The sequence below is a fragment of the Sapajus apella genome, unplaced genomic scaffold (genome assembly GCF_009761245.1).
Source record: "Sapajus apella isolate SASKATOON/1434 unplaced genomic scaffold, GSC_monkey_1.0 scaffold2, whole genome shotgun sequence".
NCBI lineage: Eukaryota > Metazoa > Chordata > Mammalia > Primates > Cebidae > Sapajus > Sapajus apella.
Window position 1 is genome coordinate 8,284,955 of NW_022436942.1, and position 18,804 is coordinate 8,303,758.

At 37.2% G+C, this 18,804-nt stretch overlaps 1 protein-coding gene, 1 long non-coding RNA gene and 1 pseudogene across 2 annotated transcripts in view; 1 reads left to right on the plus strand and 2 right to left on the minus strand.

Annotated features, from left to right (window-relative positions):
- LOC116558073 overlaps positions 1 to 5,286 on the plus strand; it is an 8,953-nt gene extending 3,667 nt beyond the window's left edge. Inside the window, exon 3 of the long non-coding RNA XR_004271818.1 lies at positions 4,621 to 5,286. This is a non-coding gene — a long non-coding RNA (uncharacterized LOC116558073). The remainder of the gene's footprint in view (positions 1 to 4,620) is intronic.
- LOC116558059 lies at positions 4,108 to 4,634 on the minus strand (annotated as a pseudogene).
- A 9,498-nt stretch (positions 5,287 to 14,784) lies between the features above and the next one.
- Positions 14,785 to 18,804, minus strand: part of RAP1B (RAP1B, member of RAS oncogene family) — a 44,043-nt gene continuing 40,023 nt past the window's right edge. The window contains exons 7-8 of the mRNA XM_032287946.1: positions 18,351 to 18,467; positions 14,785 to 16,105 (exon numbers count right to left, since the gene is read on the minus strand). Coding sequence (XP_032143837.1) covers positions 18,381 to 18,467 — 87 coding nt within the window. The 3' untranslated portion in view covers positions 14,785 to 16,105; positions 18,351 to 18,380. The remainder of the gene's footprint in view (positions 16,106 to 18,350; positions 18,468 to 18,804) is intronic.

The following is an 18,804-nucleotide window of genomic DNA, read 5'->3' on the forward strand; positions in this document are numbered from 1 at the left end:
GAGACAGTCTTGCTCTGTCGCCAGGCACCAGGCTGGAGTGCAGTGGCTCGATCTTGGCTCACTGCAACCTCCGCCTCCCGGATTCAAGCAATTCTCCTGCCTCAGCCTCCCAAGTAGCTGGGACTACAGATGCACACCACCACGCCCAGCTAATTTTTATATTTTAGTAAAGATGGGGTTTCACTGTGTTGGCCAGGATGGTCTCAATCTCTTGACCTTGTGATCCGCCCGCCTCGGCCTCCCAAAGTGCTGGGATTACAGGCATGAGCCTGTATTTTTTTTTTTTTTTTTTTTTTTTTTTTTTTAAGCCAGGGGGTTTCACCATGTTGGTCAGGCTGGTCTGGAACTCTTGACCTCAGGTGATCTACTTGCCTTGACCTCCCAAAGTGCTGGGATTATAGGTATGAGTCACCACACCCAGCCATATATATACCTTTAAAATGATTTATTTATTTTGGCATCCTCTTAAGAAACATTGGATTTTTGCTTGTATGTAAGTGGCAGTGATATTGCAAAGCAGTTAAATATTAGTGATGTGAGGCAAAACAGTGCTTTGAATGTATTTAAAGAGGAAACTGCAAAATATATATACATTTGGTTCAGATAGACCAGGCAGCAGAAAAGATAGCAAAAACTGTTAAATTTCAAAAAGTTCATGAGTCAGGGGAGGAAAAAAATATTTGCGCATGGAATGTAAGTTGTGTATGCCCTCAAAAACTCCCGTGTGCTATTTGAACTTCATGTATAGGAGAAAAGCTAATGGAAGGGCTCAACGAGACAGGATTCTAGGAAAGGATGTGGTTGTGGTGACTGTAGCGGGAAGCCATTGATTAAGTACATTATGTCTTTTCAGATACGCCTTTTTTGGGGTGGGGAAATGCTTGCTTTGAAGAAAAATGCTTTACTTTAAGGTCAGATGGGGTCAGAGTTTAAATGTGGAGCCTGGTTGGCACTTGTTAAATTGCGTGTCTTCCCAGTTAAGCAGTGTGATGTAGTGGGTAGGATCATTGTCAGTTAACTTTTGGTGAGTTATCTCACCTCTTTACGCTTCAGTTTTCTCTTATGTAAAATTGAGAAAATAAGAGTATTATCCTGAAAATTTTGCCCTGGAAACTAAATAAGGTTTATGTAGCAGTTGAGATGTTGTACAGAACACAAAGACTCCGTAGATTGAATTCTGGGTCTCCTACTTACTCTATGGAACCTTGCACAAATTATTTTTCTATGGCTTTGTAATTTTATGACAAATAATAATACCTACCTCATAGATTTATTGTGAGGATTAGTTAACATAAGTAAATTGCTAAGGACAGTGTTGGCATACAATCATAACTCAATAAACACTGATTAATATTATAATGCATAACATATAATAAATATTCAATTAAGTGTCTGCTATTTTATTTAACTCCAAGAAGGCCCGGACTGTATCTATTTTATTCACATTCACCTATTGACACTTAGTAAGTGCTCAATAAATGTTTCTTGAATGAGGAGGTCATTTTCAATCAATACAATTGCATACAATTCCTCAAAAAATACTCTAACAAGAGTATCTACAGATAATTAAAATCAGATTAATTTTTCATTTTTATCACATATAGATATTTCACAGTACTCTCTACCACTTCAAATGATGTCTTTATTATCTTAATCTTGTGGTGTTTAAAAATAGGAAGAATCGGCCAGGCCTGGTGGCTCCACGTCTGTAATCTTAGCACTTTGGGAGGCCAAAGCAGGCAGATCACCTGAGGTCAGGAGTTCCAGACCAGCCTGACCAACATGGAGAAACCCCGTCTTTACTAAAAATACAGAATTAGCCAGGTGTTGTGGCGCATGCCTATAATCCCAGCTACTTGGGAGTCTAAGGGAGGAGACTCACTTGAACCTGGGAGGCAGAGGTTGGGATGAGGCAAGATCGTGCCATTGCACTCCAGCCTGGGCAACAACAGCACAACTCCATCTCAAAACAAAAACAAAACAGGAAGAATCCTTGAACAATTTATGTTTTATAGCTTCTTTTCTCAATTCTTTCAAACTATGTTCAATTTGAAGAGGAAAATAGAATGGTGAAGTATAAAACTTTCTAATGTCAAATTACTTATATTACTGAATTGTGATTTAAATGCTGACATCTGGGGGATTTTTAACATAATATCATAAATTATTTCTTAGAATTCTTTTTTTTTTTTTTTTTTTTAGGAGACGGAGTTTCACTCATGTTACCCAGGCTGGAGTGCGATGGTGCGATCTCGGCTCACCGCAACCTCCGCCTCCTGGGTTCAGGCAATTCTCCTGCCTCAGCCTCCTGAGTAGCTGGGATTACAGGCACGCACCACCATGCCCAGCTAATTTTTTTGTAGTTTTAGTAGAGACGGGGTTTCACCATGTTGACCAGGATGGTCTTGATCTCTTGACCTCGTGATCCACCTGCCTCGGCCTCCCAAAGTGCTGGGATTACAGGCTTGAGCCACCGCGCCTGGCCTAGAATTCTAATGGTAAGAGTTAATTCAATGTAAGTTTTCATTGTGGCTTATGCTTCTAATGTCTTAAGCATACAGTAGCTACTGACATTTTTGAGGTAGTGGTAAATTTGCTGACAAAAAGTTTGCCAGACAAATAAATCAATTGCAATTACTCTTCTTCACAGACATCTCAAGTCTCGTCAGTAATGGAAATGGTCTTGTGGTAACTGAAAAACTAAAATCATTATCCTCTGTTGATATAGAACATTATTCAGCTAAACCACAAAACTGTTACTGCAACTTATGCATTTTGCTTTCCTGTTTTCATGTACTTCTCTGCTTGGCATAGAAATCCTGTAAATCCAACATACATCCACGTTTCTGAAGAGTGATTTATTAGGGCCCTTGGGAGAACATTGTTTTGCTGTTTTCTCTAAATAGAACAATTTATACTCTTTTTATATTTTATTATGCAAAGAATGTAGCTGGCATGAACCTTAACCCAAAAATTTGAGCAGGCAAGAAAAGTCACATTAAAAATTTTTTTCTTTTGAGTTATAATTCTGACTGAGCCCTCATTCTGCCTGATTTGATAGGTCGAAGGCAGGAAATTCAACCTTACGCATCACAAGGGCTGTCTCCTTTTCTCTGGGGATTGCACAAACACTTGGGGGAAGGAAGAGTGGCTTCTGTGCTGCTAAGACACAGGAAAAGGCTTTTAGCTTTCATTAGATTCTGTCTACCTAATGCAGGTCATTGTCCAGGTCTCAGTGTTTGTCTGAAGATGGAAAGCATGTGCTGTTCACATCCTGAATGAAGTAGAAGAGGGTGATGTTAAGGGGGGATTGGCCTGAAAATACAGAGAAAACAAATAGACATCATTATCCAAATAAATAACTTTTTGAAAACAGTGTAACAAATAATTAAAAATCTGGATGGATAATCAGTTACCACATATGTATAGATATCTTTGTCTGTAAGCTAATATCTTCTAACTAGAGGATCTATGATAATGTATCTTTAAGAAGATGGATCATGCATCTATGATGCTATGAATCCACTCATTAAAAACAACAGAATATTCAAGGTGTATTTATTTATTTTTTTTTTGGAGACAGGGTCTTAGTCTGTTGCCCAGGCTGGAGTACAGTGGCGCAATCATGGCTCACTGCAGCCTTGATCTCCTGGGCTCAGCCTCACAGGTGGCTAGAACCACAGACATGTGCCCCCACATCCAGCTAATTTTTAAATTTTTTGTAGAGCTAGAGTCTCCCTATGTTGCCCAGGCTGGTCTTGAACTTCTGGGCTCAAGTGATCATCTTGCCTCAGCCTCTCAAAGTGCTGGGATTATAGGTGTGAGCCACCACACCTAGCCAAGCTATTATTTTAATAATGCAAAATTTAGTATATTTAGTTCATAAAGCAAGAGCACGAACTGACTTAAAATATTTCAAGCATATTTTGAGCTACAAACATACTGACATATAAGAGCAAACTATGCAGCTTTTATAAATGGAAGTGCATTGAAAAGCATAAAATGATGGAATAAGTACTGGCAATGCAATATAATGCTAAGGAAAATTTGTGTCTATCATGAACACTGCCCTTGAAACTTGTTTGGAAGTTGAATCTGCTGCAAAAAGGGCATTTGGGAAAACTGCTTCAGTATCCATCCTGTCTACCTATTTACAATTTTGTTTTCATTTTTATTACTCAAAAAGGTTTCATTTTTTATTTAGCTTTTTGACTCTGTGCTTGTACCTTCAACACTTTCACAATGATTTTCTGTTTCTCAATTAGGAAAGCACGCTTGATCCTGTCACGAACACATTTAGCACACATGGAACCACCATAGGCCCTGCTGATGTGTTTCTTTGTTTTGGACAATCGCATAAGAACTTTGGGTCTTACAGCATGAACCCCTCAAAGTCTGCCTGGGCATATATCACATGCAGATTTTGGTGCTTTCCCAACCTTCTTGGTATAAAGGTAAACCATTGTGTTACCAGGGTTTCAAGACAGACTAGTTTTGTTAGAGGTTGTACCGTAGGAAAGCCTACATCAGTATGTCAAATGCTGGACCATTTTGAGTGCCTCCAGATGATGTCCTCGGAAGAGCTATTTGCAATCTTAAATGATTGCGTTTACTTTTTAGGAAACCCAACGCCCTCGGGAAGTCCTTCTGCTGCTTTGTCCTTCGCAAGATCAACTGAAGTTCTCTACCTGTGTAAAAAGGCTGAATTTCAGGTAAGGAAAGAAAGTTAAACTGCTTTGGTTTTTGAATGATTTTCTTGTTTAAATATAAAGTTTAAGTATAATGACATTTTTAAGTTTCTAAAATTAATTTCACTCAAAGATAGCATAACAATGTTAAGGAAAAGGAAATAATAATCCAGTCATCTATGTTAGTGTTGCTAACACAATAATTTTTATTAATGCATATTATCTTCCCATGTATTTATATTCATATTTTACATATATTGTGATGATATTCATATAGCTTTTTTTTATATTCCAGAAACTGCTACTTACTTGATACTGACAATGATGACTTTTCTATATCCCTTTGTATAGAAAGGGATATACTTTTGCTTTTCTTCTTCCACCTACTCAGAACCTTCACTTCCTCACTTCCTCACCCCTACTCTTATATCACCAAGTCAGGAAGGGCATGTTAACAACTTGGTAAATACCCTTCAGCTTCTTTCCCAGGTGCCCACACACATACCACACATATATCCTTTCTCTGTATTTTGTTTTGTCACTTTGCATGGGAATCCCTCTGAGTCAGCCTTTAAACACCAAACTCATTTTTTTTTTTTTTTTTGAGACAAGAGTCTTGCTCTGTTGCCAGCTATCAGGCTGAAGTACAGTGGGGCAATCTTGGCTCACTGCAACCTCCACTTCCCGGGTTCAAGCGATTCTCCTGCCTCAGCCTCCCAAGTAGCTGGGACCACAGGCCCATGCCACCACGCCCAGCTAATTTTTGAATTTTTTAGTAGAGGCGGGGTTTCACCATGTTGGCCAAGATGGTCTTGATTTCCTGACCTCGTGATCCACCTGCCTTGGCCTCCCAAAATGCTGGGATTACAGGTGTGAGCCACCTCGCCTGGCCCATCAAACTCATTTTTAAATGAACGCATAATGTTCTATATTATGCATGAATCATAATTTACTCAATTATTCTATCAATGGGTATGCGCTCTGTTTTTTCTTCTAGAGTGTGGCAATAAATAATCTTGTGTATATATCCTTTTATTTCTTTGGTGTAAATATCAGTAGTAGAATTAAGGTCAAATATGCATATTTAATATGAATAGATATCAGCTCTACAGTGCACATTTCCATCAGCAATAAATGATTCATTTCTTGCCCTTTACCTCTCTTATGGGATTGTAGTGTTCTCTGCAGCTTTCGTCCATGTGTGGGGCTCATTGATACTTTGGTTTGTATTTCTCTGGCTACAGTTGGAGCATTGTTTTATGTTGATGGACCATTTGGATTTGTTCTTCTCTGAACTGCCTAGTTATATCTTTCATCCATTTTCCTTTTGAATAGTTTATCTTTTATCTATGTTATATTTTCTCAAATTTGACTACAATATATTTTGCCAAGAAAATTTTAAATTTATATACACAGACAGCCCCTGACTTATGGTTTTCCTTATAATTTTTCAACTTTGTGATAGATTTATCAGGGTATTAAATGCATTTTTGACTTACATCTTTTACTTATGATGGGCTTATTGGGACGTAACCCCATTGTAAGCTGAGAAGCATCTGTGTGCATACACACACACACTTATTAACTTATTTACTTGAAAAATGTATTTTAATTTTAAATATAGCTTGAGTTTTAAAAACTGGCTAAGGTCTACACTATCTCTAGATTTCCAGTCTCTTAGCTTTCCTTCTAAGACTTCTATTGTTTTACATTATTATTTTTTTTGAGACAGAGTTTCACTCTTGTTGCCCAGGCTGGAGTGTAGTGGTGTGATCTCAGCTCACTGCAACCTCCGCCTCCAGGGTTCAAGTGATTTTCCTGCCCCAGCTTCTCGAGTAGCTGGGATTACAGGTGTGCACCACCATTCCCGGCTAATTTTGTACTTTTAGTAGAGACGGGTGTTCGCCATGTTGGCCAGGCTGGTCTCGAACTCCTGACCTCAGGTGATCCTGCCCACTTCGGCCTCCCAAAGTGCTGGGATTACAGGCGTGAGCCACTACTCCTGGCCCATTTGCTTAATTTCAATTTCAAAACCTCACCCAAGCCTGGCACAGTGACTCATGCCTATAATCCCAGCACTTTGGGAAGCCAAAGTGGGAAGACTGCTTGAGCCCAGGAGTTTGAGACCAACATCCAGTCTATAAAAAAAAAACAACAAAACCTCTCGCCCAGTTGAAATATTCAAATTGGAATCACATTAACATGCTAATTTGGGAGAATTGATATTTTTATGATATTATCTTCCCATTCAATACATTTGTTCAGATCTTGACTTATGTCCTTCAATAAGATTTTGTAATAGTTCTTTCTTGTTAGCCTTATACCTTCAGACTTTTAGTTTTTGTCTGTCATATTTACCATCATATCAACTTTTAGGTATTATTTATAAAGAAAAGCTATTGATTTTTGGCATACTTGTCTTATATCCAGTTACTTCCCCAAGTTACTGAATACTTCTAATAGATTTTTTGAGCTTTCAAGATGCTCACTTATAATACAAGCAAAAATAATTTTATTTTCCAGTGTTTATATTTAACATTTCATTCTTTTGATTTAATGTATTCATTAGCTCTATTAAGAGACTCAGCCCCTATATCATAGCATTGTTGTGAGAGTTTAATAACACATGTAAAGTGTTTAAGAGCAATAGGTGGCACATCTTAGGGTGTCCAAGAAATAACTAATATTATTTCTCAACTATGAGAGCTTATCAGTTCTTTAATCTAGAAATGTCACTTTCAAGCAGTATCAAGCGAGATTACTGAATATTAAGCTATCATTTGCTGGTTTTTCTTATTCTTTCATCATTCGCCATTTTAATTGAATTTGGGGAGCCTACATGACAGCTGTCTTAAACTTCTATTTCTGATTCATAGGACGGCAGAAAAGAAAGCTGAGAAAGTGTATTTGCAGGGATGATTTCAGATTGTTAAGGTTATTTCCCTTTGGAAAAGAGGTTAACGCCAAACTAGAGTTAAGGTTAGACACTAAATCTGTTTCGGTTTAACTCATGTAGTGTTTATTTTGTGCAGGTCAGGGAGACCTGGTCACAAAAATTTTTTGCTTTCTAGAATTTGTAACTTTTCTTCTTCCAAGAGTGAGATAAAACAATTGATCCAATTGTGACAAATTCCACTTGCTCCTCTGAGTGAGTTTTAGTAGCAACAGGGCTAAGAAAACAGCCCTTCCTTATTATAATACTCTTAGGGAAATCAACACTGTGTAACTGGCTCCTCTGACACAGTATGGAGTTAGGTGGCAGCACTGTAAAATGTCTTAACTTGCCAGGGCTAACCTGGTTGACATTCTATATCCATCCTGTTTGGATGATATCCTGAGACCTGTCCTCTTTACCCTCCCTTGAACAAAAGCCTTGGCAGGGGGCCCAGGGCAACCAAGTCATTAATTCTGCATATGTCATAAGCTACATCCTGCCAAGGAGAGAATGCCCTGACCATGAGAATATCCTTTACTGGTTCAGAGTGGAAGGATAGGGGAGGGGTAGTGGATGCCATTTCTTTCTTCGGTGACATCCTCTGTGAAAGCATTGGTGCAATAAAATTAGTGGTATGATAATGGCCAATGATGTCCTCCTATTTCTGAAAAATTAAGAGCTAGCTGTTAGCTGTTTGCTAAATAGTAATTACCAAATAGTTCAGCTTCTGCAAGGAGCCCAAGGTGTATTTCAGGAAGTATTATTGCTTTTTACTCTAAGAAATGTGAGTTTTTATCAGATGAGCTTTTATCAAGTATGTATGTGTCCATTCCTCCCATTTCTTTTTTATGTGCATCTAGATATGACACTCCTCCCATTTCTCAAAAAACAAAAACAAAATAACCAAGCAGTAAATAAAACATTGAATTCAGTGCAGAAGCAAAATCTTATAAACACCACCATTTGGTCTCAGAAACACTCATTTTCTCTAATATGAATCATGTATGTCTGATTAAAGGTGGGAAGTGAGGTGAAGAGAAAACCCTCTGGATATGCCTGAAAATGGAAAACAAAGAAAATGTTTGTTTTATTACTACTAAATCTAAGTAAAAGGGGGGAAGTTTCTGTCATAACTGATAAATGTAAAATATGTAAGGTAGGTAGGATATATGCTGACACAAGTAGAAGGTAATTCTGTGGGATGACAATGGTTAACAGTATTCTATGGCCAGTATGTTGCTTCTGGAATTGTAGAACTAGTCCATACTAAACCTCTGATTGACTCATGAAAGTCCCACCTGTTCCCAGACTTCCCTCAGAATCTCTGTAGAGTAGCTTAATTCTGGGACTTTCCTAGGTCCTCACGATCTCTCTAGGGAGACCCGAGGGTTTGCTTATTAAGTTCAGAATGTTTTCAGTTACCCTGGAGCAGACTCATATTAGTCTTTGTTACCGAAAAATTGTTAAAATGTTTTGGTAGGTTGTTTATGGCTCCCAAAGTTATGTCCACACCCCAACCCCCAAAATTATGTCTGTAAACTTTTTTTGAAAAAAGTGTCTTTGCAGATGTGATTAAGAGTTTTGAGGTGAGATTATCCTTAAGTATTATGGGTGAGCCCTAAATGTTAAAACAAATGTCCTTATAAGAGAAAGATGATACAGAGGAGGAGATATGAAGATGGAGGCCCATGAGTGATGTGGCATAATGCCAAGGAACGGGTTCTTTCTGAGAGGCTCTAGGAGTACACCCAACAACACTTTGATTTTGGACTTTGACCTTCAGAACTGTGAAAGAGCACAAATTTGTGATAATTGTTATAGCAGCCTTAGGAAGCAGATACATACTTTTAAACTAGGACACTAATATATTTTTAGAAAATAATAATAGATCAACATATGGGAAGCCAATTAAAAAGAAGAATTTTTTCCCTAATATTTTGGGTAAAGCACCAAAGTAGCTGCTTATGAAAATTGAGAGAAAATAGTTTATATTTCTGGGAAAGTAGAGAAATACTGCAACGGCATATATTTGAAAGATGACTTGTCTTGGTACAGCTGAATTTAAATAAAAGTTTGCCAATACTGGCTCTGAAACCGACTTTATAGTTGCTGCAGATACACATAGACCTGGTACTAATTCGAGGATGGTATTTCCAAAAACTGTCCCAGCATCTCCTTATATTTGTAGCAAATTCACCACCAAGTATATACAGAGAGATAAAAAAATGAATGATTTTAGAGAATAAAATTACTGCTTGTCTATACCATACTAGAAGAGGAACAATAGTATTTTTCTCTTTGCCATAAAACATGCTATATTCTCAAATGCTGCTCAGCTATTTGCCTTGTTCTCTGCCCGTGTCTTTTTAATAGCAGTCCTTTGTATTCCAACCTTTCTCCCCAATCCAATCCTGTTTAGGCCAGGGTTTCCTTATTATTAATATTATTTGGAGACAGAGTCTTGCTCTGTTGCCCAGGCTGGAGTGTAGTGATGCGATGTTGACTCATTGCAACCTCTGCCTCCTGGGTTCAAGCGATTCTCCTACCTCAGCCTTTCGAGTAGCTGGGACTATAGGTGCCTGCCACAATGCCCAGCCAATATTTGTATTTTTAGTAGAGCTGGGTTTTGCCATATTGGGCAAGCTGGTCTTGAACTCCTGACCTTGTAATCCGCCTGCCTTGGTCTTCCAAAGTGATGGGATTACACTCATGAGTCACCACACCCAGCCTTTATTATTACTGAGATGGAGTCTGGCTGTCACCCAGGCTAGAGTGCAGTGGTGCGATCTCAGCTCACTGCAACTCCTGCCTCCCAGGTTCAAGCGATTCTCCTGACTCAGCCTCCTGAGTAGCTGAGACTATAGGTGCCCACCATCATGCCTGGCTAATTTTTTATATTTTTAGTAGAGACAGGGTTTCACCATGTTAGCCACAATGTCCTGACTTCGTGATCTGCCTGCACCGGCCTCCCAAAGTGCTGGGATTACAGGTGTGAGCCACTGCTCCTGGACCTTTATTATTTTTAACCCCATCTAATTATTGCTGACCCCATGTAATTCTTATGAAAACAATTTCATTCACACTCATGGTTTCAGTTACCTCTAATATGTCAATAACTCCAAGGTCCAATCATTCAAACCTGACTATGCACAGAAAATACATATTCAAACGTAGCTGACAAGCTGGCTGTCTTAATTCTGGCTCTACCATTACCCTTCTCTGGGTTCTTTCGCCCAGCTGGCAAATCTGTTGCTTTAGTTATATTAATATTTACTATTAAGTCTCTTTTAGGACAGTAGAGGGCTCCCCATAACACCTACTGAACCATACCCCTCCAATTCCATTCCATTTCCAGTAGGGAAAGATACTTTTTTCTTTTTTAAGAGACAGGGTCTCCGTATGTTGCCCGTGCTAGCCTCAAACCACTAGGACTCAAGAGTTCCTCCTGCCTTAGCCTCCCAAGTAGCTGGGATTACAAGCAAGCAGCACCACATCCACTAATTTTTTTTTTCTGCCAGCTACATAGTTTTTCATCATTGGTTGATTTGCCTAGGAAATCTAATTAACATTGACCTGTTAATGGTCAACTAAACGTAATAGTTGAGAATATAAATCAAACAGTCCATATATTTTACAAAACAGTTTTTACAATGAATCAGTCATTTGCTTTAGTATGGATAATAGAACAAGAGCCACCCATGGTTAGATAAGTTATTAGATTTGATAGTTTATTTGACTAGTCTTCCCCCCAATTGACTTGGTTCAACACCTTGCCAGCAGAGAATGAATGTTTTTTTTTGTTGTTGTTTTGCAAAGCTTCTTCTTACTCTGCTGCCCAGGCTGAAGTCCAGTGGTGTGATCTCAGATCACTGCAACCTCTGTCTCCCAGGTTCAAGTGATTCTCCTGCCTCAGCCTCCTGAGTAGCTGGGATTAAAGGCACACACCACCACAACCATAGAATTTTTGCATTAATAGAGATGGGGTTTCACCCTGTTGGCCAGGCTTGTCTCAAACTCCTGGCCTCCAGCGATCCACCCACCTCAGCCTCCCAAAGTGTTGGAAATTGCAGGCGTGAGCCACCAAGCCAGGACAGAGACTGGATTTATTATATAATTTACTCCGTTCTGCTCCCCTCTGGCCCAAGCCTAGTGCACTGCACATTAGTTTGACAGTAAGAATTTCTTGTTCTGAAATTAGTGCTCACAAGGGACATAACTACCAGACTATAAATAGAAATTTGAATGGGTAATAATAGCAGATGACAAAAACATTAAAGGCTTTTGATCTCTGCCTATTTAAAAACTGAAACCTTCTGACTTAAGTGAATGCATTATTCACATAAAAATCCTGTTAATATCTGTATGTGCTGTTTTTTTTCAGAAAAAAACTCTGCATTTTGACCCACATGCTGAATTTGTATAATTATCTCATTTATGTGGGTCTGTAAGGAAAGTCAGGTTAAACTACAGGTTTAACCTGTAATTTTACTATGGTATTAAAAACAACATAGTATAAATTGTCTTTGTACCCTTTTGGTGAAATCAGAAAAATCACTGATTACCTATGAAGAAAAAACATTTACATGTATGAAAAATTATAGCTCACTTTTCTAAAATCATTAAAATTTTCTCAAATGGACTGTTACCAGTAGAACTTTGTTCATTTGCTGTTTTCCCCCTTGTGGGCAGAACATCCCTGTTGTACCTCTAGTATTGTAAACAGCACCTGGAACACAGTAGATAATACTGAATGGATTTTGATTCTTACATACAAAAATCAGGTTGGTATCCCTAATTTTGGATGAAGTCTATAATTCCTAAGGTCAGTAACCTGCAGGCCATCAATAGGGATATTTTAAGGAAGCAAGTTTAAAATATGTGTAACACGGAATACTTTTTCCTCGATCTCCTGGGCTCAAGCAATCCTCCTGAATAGCTGGTACTACAGGTACAGATGTGTACCACCAAGCTCAGCTAATTAAAAACAATTTTTTTCTTTAAGAGATGGGGTCTCACTATGTTGCCCAGGCTGTCAAAACTGTTTAAAAAAAAATTTGAGTTTTACACATCACAATATTAAGGCTCACTGATAGATTACGAGACAAGCCTGCAAACACTTTTAAGGTTTCTAAGGTAAAAGTAGTAAGAGTATTAATTGTAAAACACGATTATTCCCATTTTACATTTCCAAGATTTAAAAAGACAATAACAGATGGATTAAATTCAATGAAAACACAGATTAAGGGTTTGCCTCAAAAGTTGTAGTGATGAGTTTTGGTTCTAAGTTTGCTGTCCCACAACTAAAGATGAGATGATGTTTTTTGAAAAAGGCAAAACTTCATTTCATAAATGGAATTTTAAAAATTTCTATTCGTAATGCTCACATAAAGATGACCTATTTACATTTAAGAAAAACAACTGAATCAACAAGGAAGTCAATACAGGGCTTTTATACTTTTTAGAAAAATGTAAGTGAAAACCACTCTGGTTTTCTCCTAAAACTGAAGTTTCTCCAAGTATCCTTGGGGACAAGGAACTTGTGCCTTTTCTGACTCAGTTATTTTAGTATTTTCCCATTAAGCACGAGAAAAGTCCGTCTACGTGAGTTGTGTTCCTAAACTGCAGTTACTATTTCGTATAGGAGAAAATGGTACTTTTTGGCAAACCACAGCCTTATTCCTATCAGCATTAAAAAAAGAAGAAATTACATATATATTTTTTGACCTAGAGAATAGCACTGGCATTCATTTCACTCTAAGTCCTATGAAGTAGGTTTTATCATTTTCATTTTACAGATGAGGAAACCAAGATACCCAACCAAAGGCACATAGCAGGAAGTGGAAGAGCTGGGATTAGAAACCCAGGAAGTCTGGCTCCAAAGTTCATATTCTTATTCACTATAGTAAACCATCCATCTTGTAACCCTAAGACTCATCTGTAACTAATATGGTTTCCCACCAGAGCAGTTCTTAACCAGGGTGATTTTACCCCCCAAGTTCACCCCTCTCATCCCCCAATAATCCAACTAGAGGACATCTGGCAATGGCTGGAAACATTTTTGGTTGTCACAGCTTGGAGGCTGGGGTGGGGTTAATGGCATCTAGTGGGCAAATATTAAAATTCCTATAATGTACAGGAGAGTCACCAGAATATATTATCAAACATAAAACATCAATAGTGCTGAGGTTGAGAAACTTTTCAATAGAATATAAATTGTAGGAGGGCAGCTCTTGGTTGCTGCTATATCCTTAGGCCTAGAACAATTTTTGACACTTAAGTACTTAAATTTATTTGTCCAATGACTGAATATTTATAGCTGTTCTTAACAGTCTAGAATTGTGCCTGGTACATAGCTGGTAGGAAGCAAACATTTATTAAAAGTAATTATTGAATTAATGGCAGTATTCTCAATGGATGTAACAGAACACAGTAAATTGAAGTAATTTTAGTGTTTCACTGTCCCAGATTTTTGGGCTTATTTTTTTCCCCAAATAAGTATAAATAAAACCAGTTCTGCCCAAACAAGTCTCTTTGTGGAAATAATGACTTTTTTCTTCTTAATCTGAAACCCTTTAAAAATGTTTCAAACAGCATGTATTTAGGGGATTAGCAGATACCCCTTTATTAGATAGTATCACTAATTAATTGCTCCAGTGGCTGGCAAACACTTTGAAAAAGTTTGTGTTAAGAGCTTCTTTACAATTTTTTTACATATATATATTTTTACAATTCTATAAGAATTCAATTCTTACACAATAATTTAATGATAGCACATTTAAGAAAAATATCTATTCTCTAAAAAGTAGTGCTTGAGTTTACATCACTCAAAGATTTTTAAAACCAGATTAATCTGGTTAATCTATTTAATATACTAACTTCATTACTATATTTAAAAAAATCCATAGTGTAACATCCATCAAAGTGTTTTACATCATTCCTCTTTTACCTCCTCAAAGAGCTGCTAAACATTACCCAAAGGCATTTGTTCATAATAACTGCTTGATTTACAAAATTATTTCAAGGAAAAGTTCAAAAGATGGTTATGTGTATATTCAAACAATACCAGAAATGCCCTGCCTACTTATCATTCCTGTCATTAATGAGTCTGGCTTGCCCAAATGTTAAATTATGAAACCACACTGTGTAAAATGCACCTATTAAAATTAAAACCAGGGTAAACCCATATTTATTTACTAGCACTGTTAAAACATTACACAAAACACATTCAAGTGGCAAGTAATTATAATGCAAGCCCTTGCATGGCAATCCAAATTTATTGAACTACTGATGCTAAGTTATACAAAATTGCACCACTTTAATTAAGGCTTTTAGTTTACATTTGGCCACCTCAAAGTAGTTGTAACATTAGGTTGGTCAATTTAAATACTGTGGCTCCCTGTTGGATAGACACACAATCTTTACATCCAAACGTTAATGCATACAAAGCAACAAGGCATTGTTAAATAAAACAGCAATAGTTACTGCAAATTAGGCCTTGTGACCAATTACATATGATTAAAATTACTTCCCACATTCACATCCACAGTACTTGTCCACCATTTAACATCTCAACCAAAACGTTACACATGTGAAACAATCACTAACAGGCAAAAATACTAAACCTGTATATTTGGTATTGCAAATACACTTATGCATGAGCAAGCAAGGGATTCACAGTGAGAATCTACAGCTGCAGAAGCCTGAAAATGATTTACAAAAATTGTTAAATCATTAAAAAATTGTTTGAAAATATACACTTCTTGTTGTAGACCCCCACTGTACACACGACTATAAACATTGTTCCCTATGTAAACAAAAAAGGAAACATATAATAAGAGATTTGAAAAGTCTGGACATTTCCTTCCCAACAGATATTAAAGGCAACGTCTTTAATCTAAGACATTATACTGAAAGGACTATCATATTTTAAAGACAAGATCACTGTCTCCACAGGTTTTTTAAAAATTAAAAAAACTATATAGCTGTGTTAATCAAAGCGCTTATTTTGTACAATAATAATGACCTTGAATTTCTTAAAAAAAATTACAATAAGCTACAAGTATCAAAGAAGCGAAGTTATCTGGAGTAGTCTATATAGGAGCTCTTTGGACTTTCTTTTATTATGCTAAAATAGTGGTGCTTTTAGGATTTACATTATTGTACTCTCCAATACAAAGTATGGGGCATGTTAAAGTATACAGTACACCATTTTCATACATGTACAACATTGGTGGATGAAGAACGTCTCTTAGCAGTAATACTGGATGTAGCCTCTGGTTTTACCAGCGGCATACTCTAGGACTATTATATAAGTAAAAATCTCTCTTGTGATACTGGAAAGTGATTAGAATGTGCAAACTGATATAGTAGCTTTCATCCGCCTCTTAAAGGGTACCACCACAGGAAAGTCCATTTAAGATGTTGGTAGGTTTAACAAAGTTGGAATGCTGGCACTGTTGAATTGGGCAACAGTTCTTCAGACCTGTCAAAAGGAAAAAAAAAAATTAATTAAAAACGGGCTGGAAAAAAATAAAGACCCAAAAGGAAACGGTTAAGAAAAAAAGTCTTAAAAGTGTTAGAAATGAATATAATCTAGGCTCTTGTTCTAGTCAACACATTAGTGGCAATTTACCACAATTCATCACAGACCTGTTCATCTTTTCATTCCAAAAAGATGAAGTCTATTCTGCTGCTCTTCTGAAACTCAGTTAAATGGAAAATCTTAGAAACAGCAAGGGAAAGTAACTTTGCACAAATTTTTGTGCATTACTTTCCAAAGATTAAAATGGGGGAAAAAAATCACATTAAAATTTTAAGTCAAGTCAACCTTATTAGAATTAGGATTAAAAAGTCAGCAATATTAACAAAATGGGTAATCCTGTGTTTTCACAATCCTAGAATTACATCATCAATATAGAATGCACATCTAACCCAGGTTTCTAACATCAATAATCAAGATCTTTCTTCCACATTCTTCCAATAAGAGTGGCTTAAGCACATTCAGAGAAGCAAACAATTTATTTCATGATGGTGTTTTACAGGTTTACAATTATTTACAGGTTTACAATTACGTTATATATTTTCTAATTCCACGTTTAAACATTCTATTAAGAATGATGTCAGAAAAGGCTGATATTATACTAAAATCATATGTAATTAAAGCTTTTTAAAAAATTTCTGAGTGATGTAAAAGTAAACTTAGAACTCAGTTAAATATGTACTTACTTTGAATAATTTTCTGCATACATGCCTGGGCTAAAAAAATGTTTCCTATTTATTTTTTTGGTGATCAGATTTCTTACAAGTCAGAAGAATTGTTAATATAGATGTGGCTGCTGAAATAATTCTCACAAATGCCTAGAACTTTTGGTCCTCATTCTGAGTCTGAATGAGGTTTGCAATCAAGTTTTCTAAATCCTAGCAGACTGTTGCAAATTGGAAAGGACAGATGGAAGCATCTGCTAAGAATGGGCATGTGGTCAGGAATTATGGGACATCAGAATGAGAGGGGATATCACTAAACAGAAAGCCCTAGAAGGAAGGTAGGAACAAAAACTCTAAAAAGATACAGAATCAAAGTGCTATGGCAGTATTGGGTCCATTAACATAGGAAGAAACAAGAGTCAGAAATGTCAAAAGTTCTCAAGAATAAGGGTACAATAAATTAACAAGTTTAATGACAGCTGAAGAGGAAACCATCAGCAGTAGCTAAGAATTGAGTGTTAATTATGTGCCAAGCACTGATGGAGATCTGTGCAGCAAACCACCATGGTACACGTTTACCTATGTGACAAACCAGTACATCTGCACGTGTTCCCTGGAACTTAAACTGAAGGGAAAAAAAAGTGACTGGCACATGATGAACATGTATTTTAAATTAGAGGCAGGGTCTAGATATGCTGCCAAAACTGGTCTTGAACTCCTTGCCTCAAGCAATCCTACCTCAGCCTCCCAAAGTTCTAGGATTATAGGCATGAACAACTGTACCTGGCCATGTCAGGGGTTTTCATTAGCAATACTACCCTGTATTTATCCTATTACAGCATTTATCATGTTTTGCAATTATCTTTCTCTTTCAGTATATCTTAATCAGCTTAAAGTAATTAAGAGTCAAGGAGAGACGGTTGGTCTTATCTTATTCACCATTATATTGCCAGCACCAACCAGTATACTGAATGAACTTATTTAAAATATTCACTTGGGCGTGGTGACTCACGCCTGTAATCCCAGCACTTTGGGAGGCCAAGGCGGCGGGCAGATTACTTGAGGTCAGGAGTTCTAGGGCAGATTACTTGAGGTCAGGAGTTCTAGACCAGCTTGGCCAACATGGTGAAACCCTGTCTCTACTAAAAATACAAAAATTAGCTGGGAATGGTGGTGCATGCCTGTAATCCTAGCTAGTTGGGAGGCTGAGGCAGGAGAATCGCTTGAACCTGGGAGGCGGAATTTTCAGTGAGCCAAGATTGCGCCACTGCATGCTGGCCTAGGTGACACAGCAAGACTCAAAAAAAACAACAAAAAAAAAACGTATGTGGAATACCTTACTTATGATGATAAGTAAATGAAATAATTATTTTAATAAGATACCATACTAATGAATATCCTGTAAAACTAAAGTAAGCCATTTATTTTTTAGTACCAGTATAGTGAATTCCATACTCGCTTTCCTGAGAGTACCCTTAATAAGGTTGAGTGATCAAAAGTTGAGAAAAGATAAATGAACATACCTGGCTCAGAGCTACAATGCATTTAGTTTATTAAAGCAGCTGACATGACGACTTTTTGCGAGCCTTCCCAGGCACTGGAGTTTTTCTGTTAATTTGCCGCACTAGATCATAAAAGATCTGCAAATACATTAATTTGTTTTAATTTATAGGAGAAACACCCCATTCCCCGCAAATGAAAAAAGTAAACTGAAAAAAACCAGAAATTTCCATGGATATAAATTAATCCCCAGAAAGCAACTATTCTGTTCAGCTAAGAAATGAGAATAAAGTCAGGTGTTATAACTGCCAAACTCTTTTTTTTGGGTGAGTGTTAATACTGTGCTCTTTAAAGTAAGGACTTAGTTGAGGGAGCTACAGAGATCTTATCTTAATTCAATTGGAACATTTACCATCACACAAAGAGAAAATCCTTTGCTCCTCTTTAAAACTGTAAGTTTTTGTTCTACAACATGAC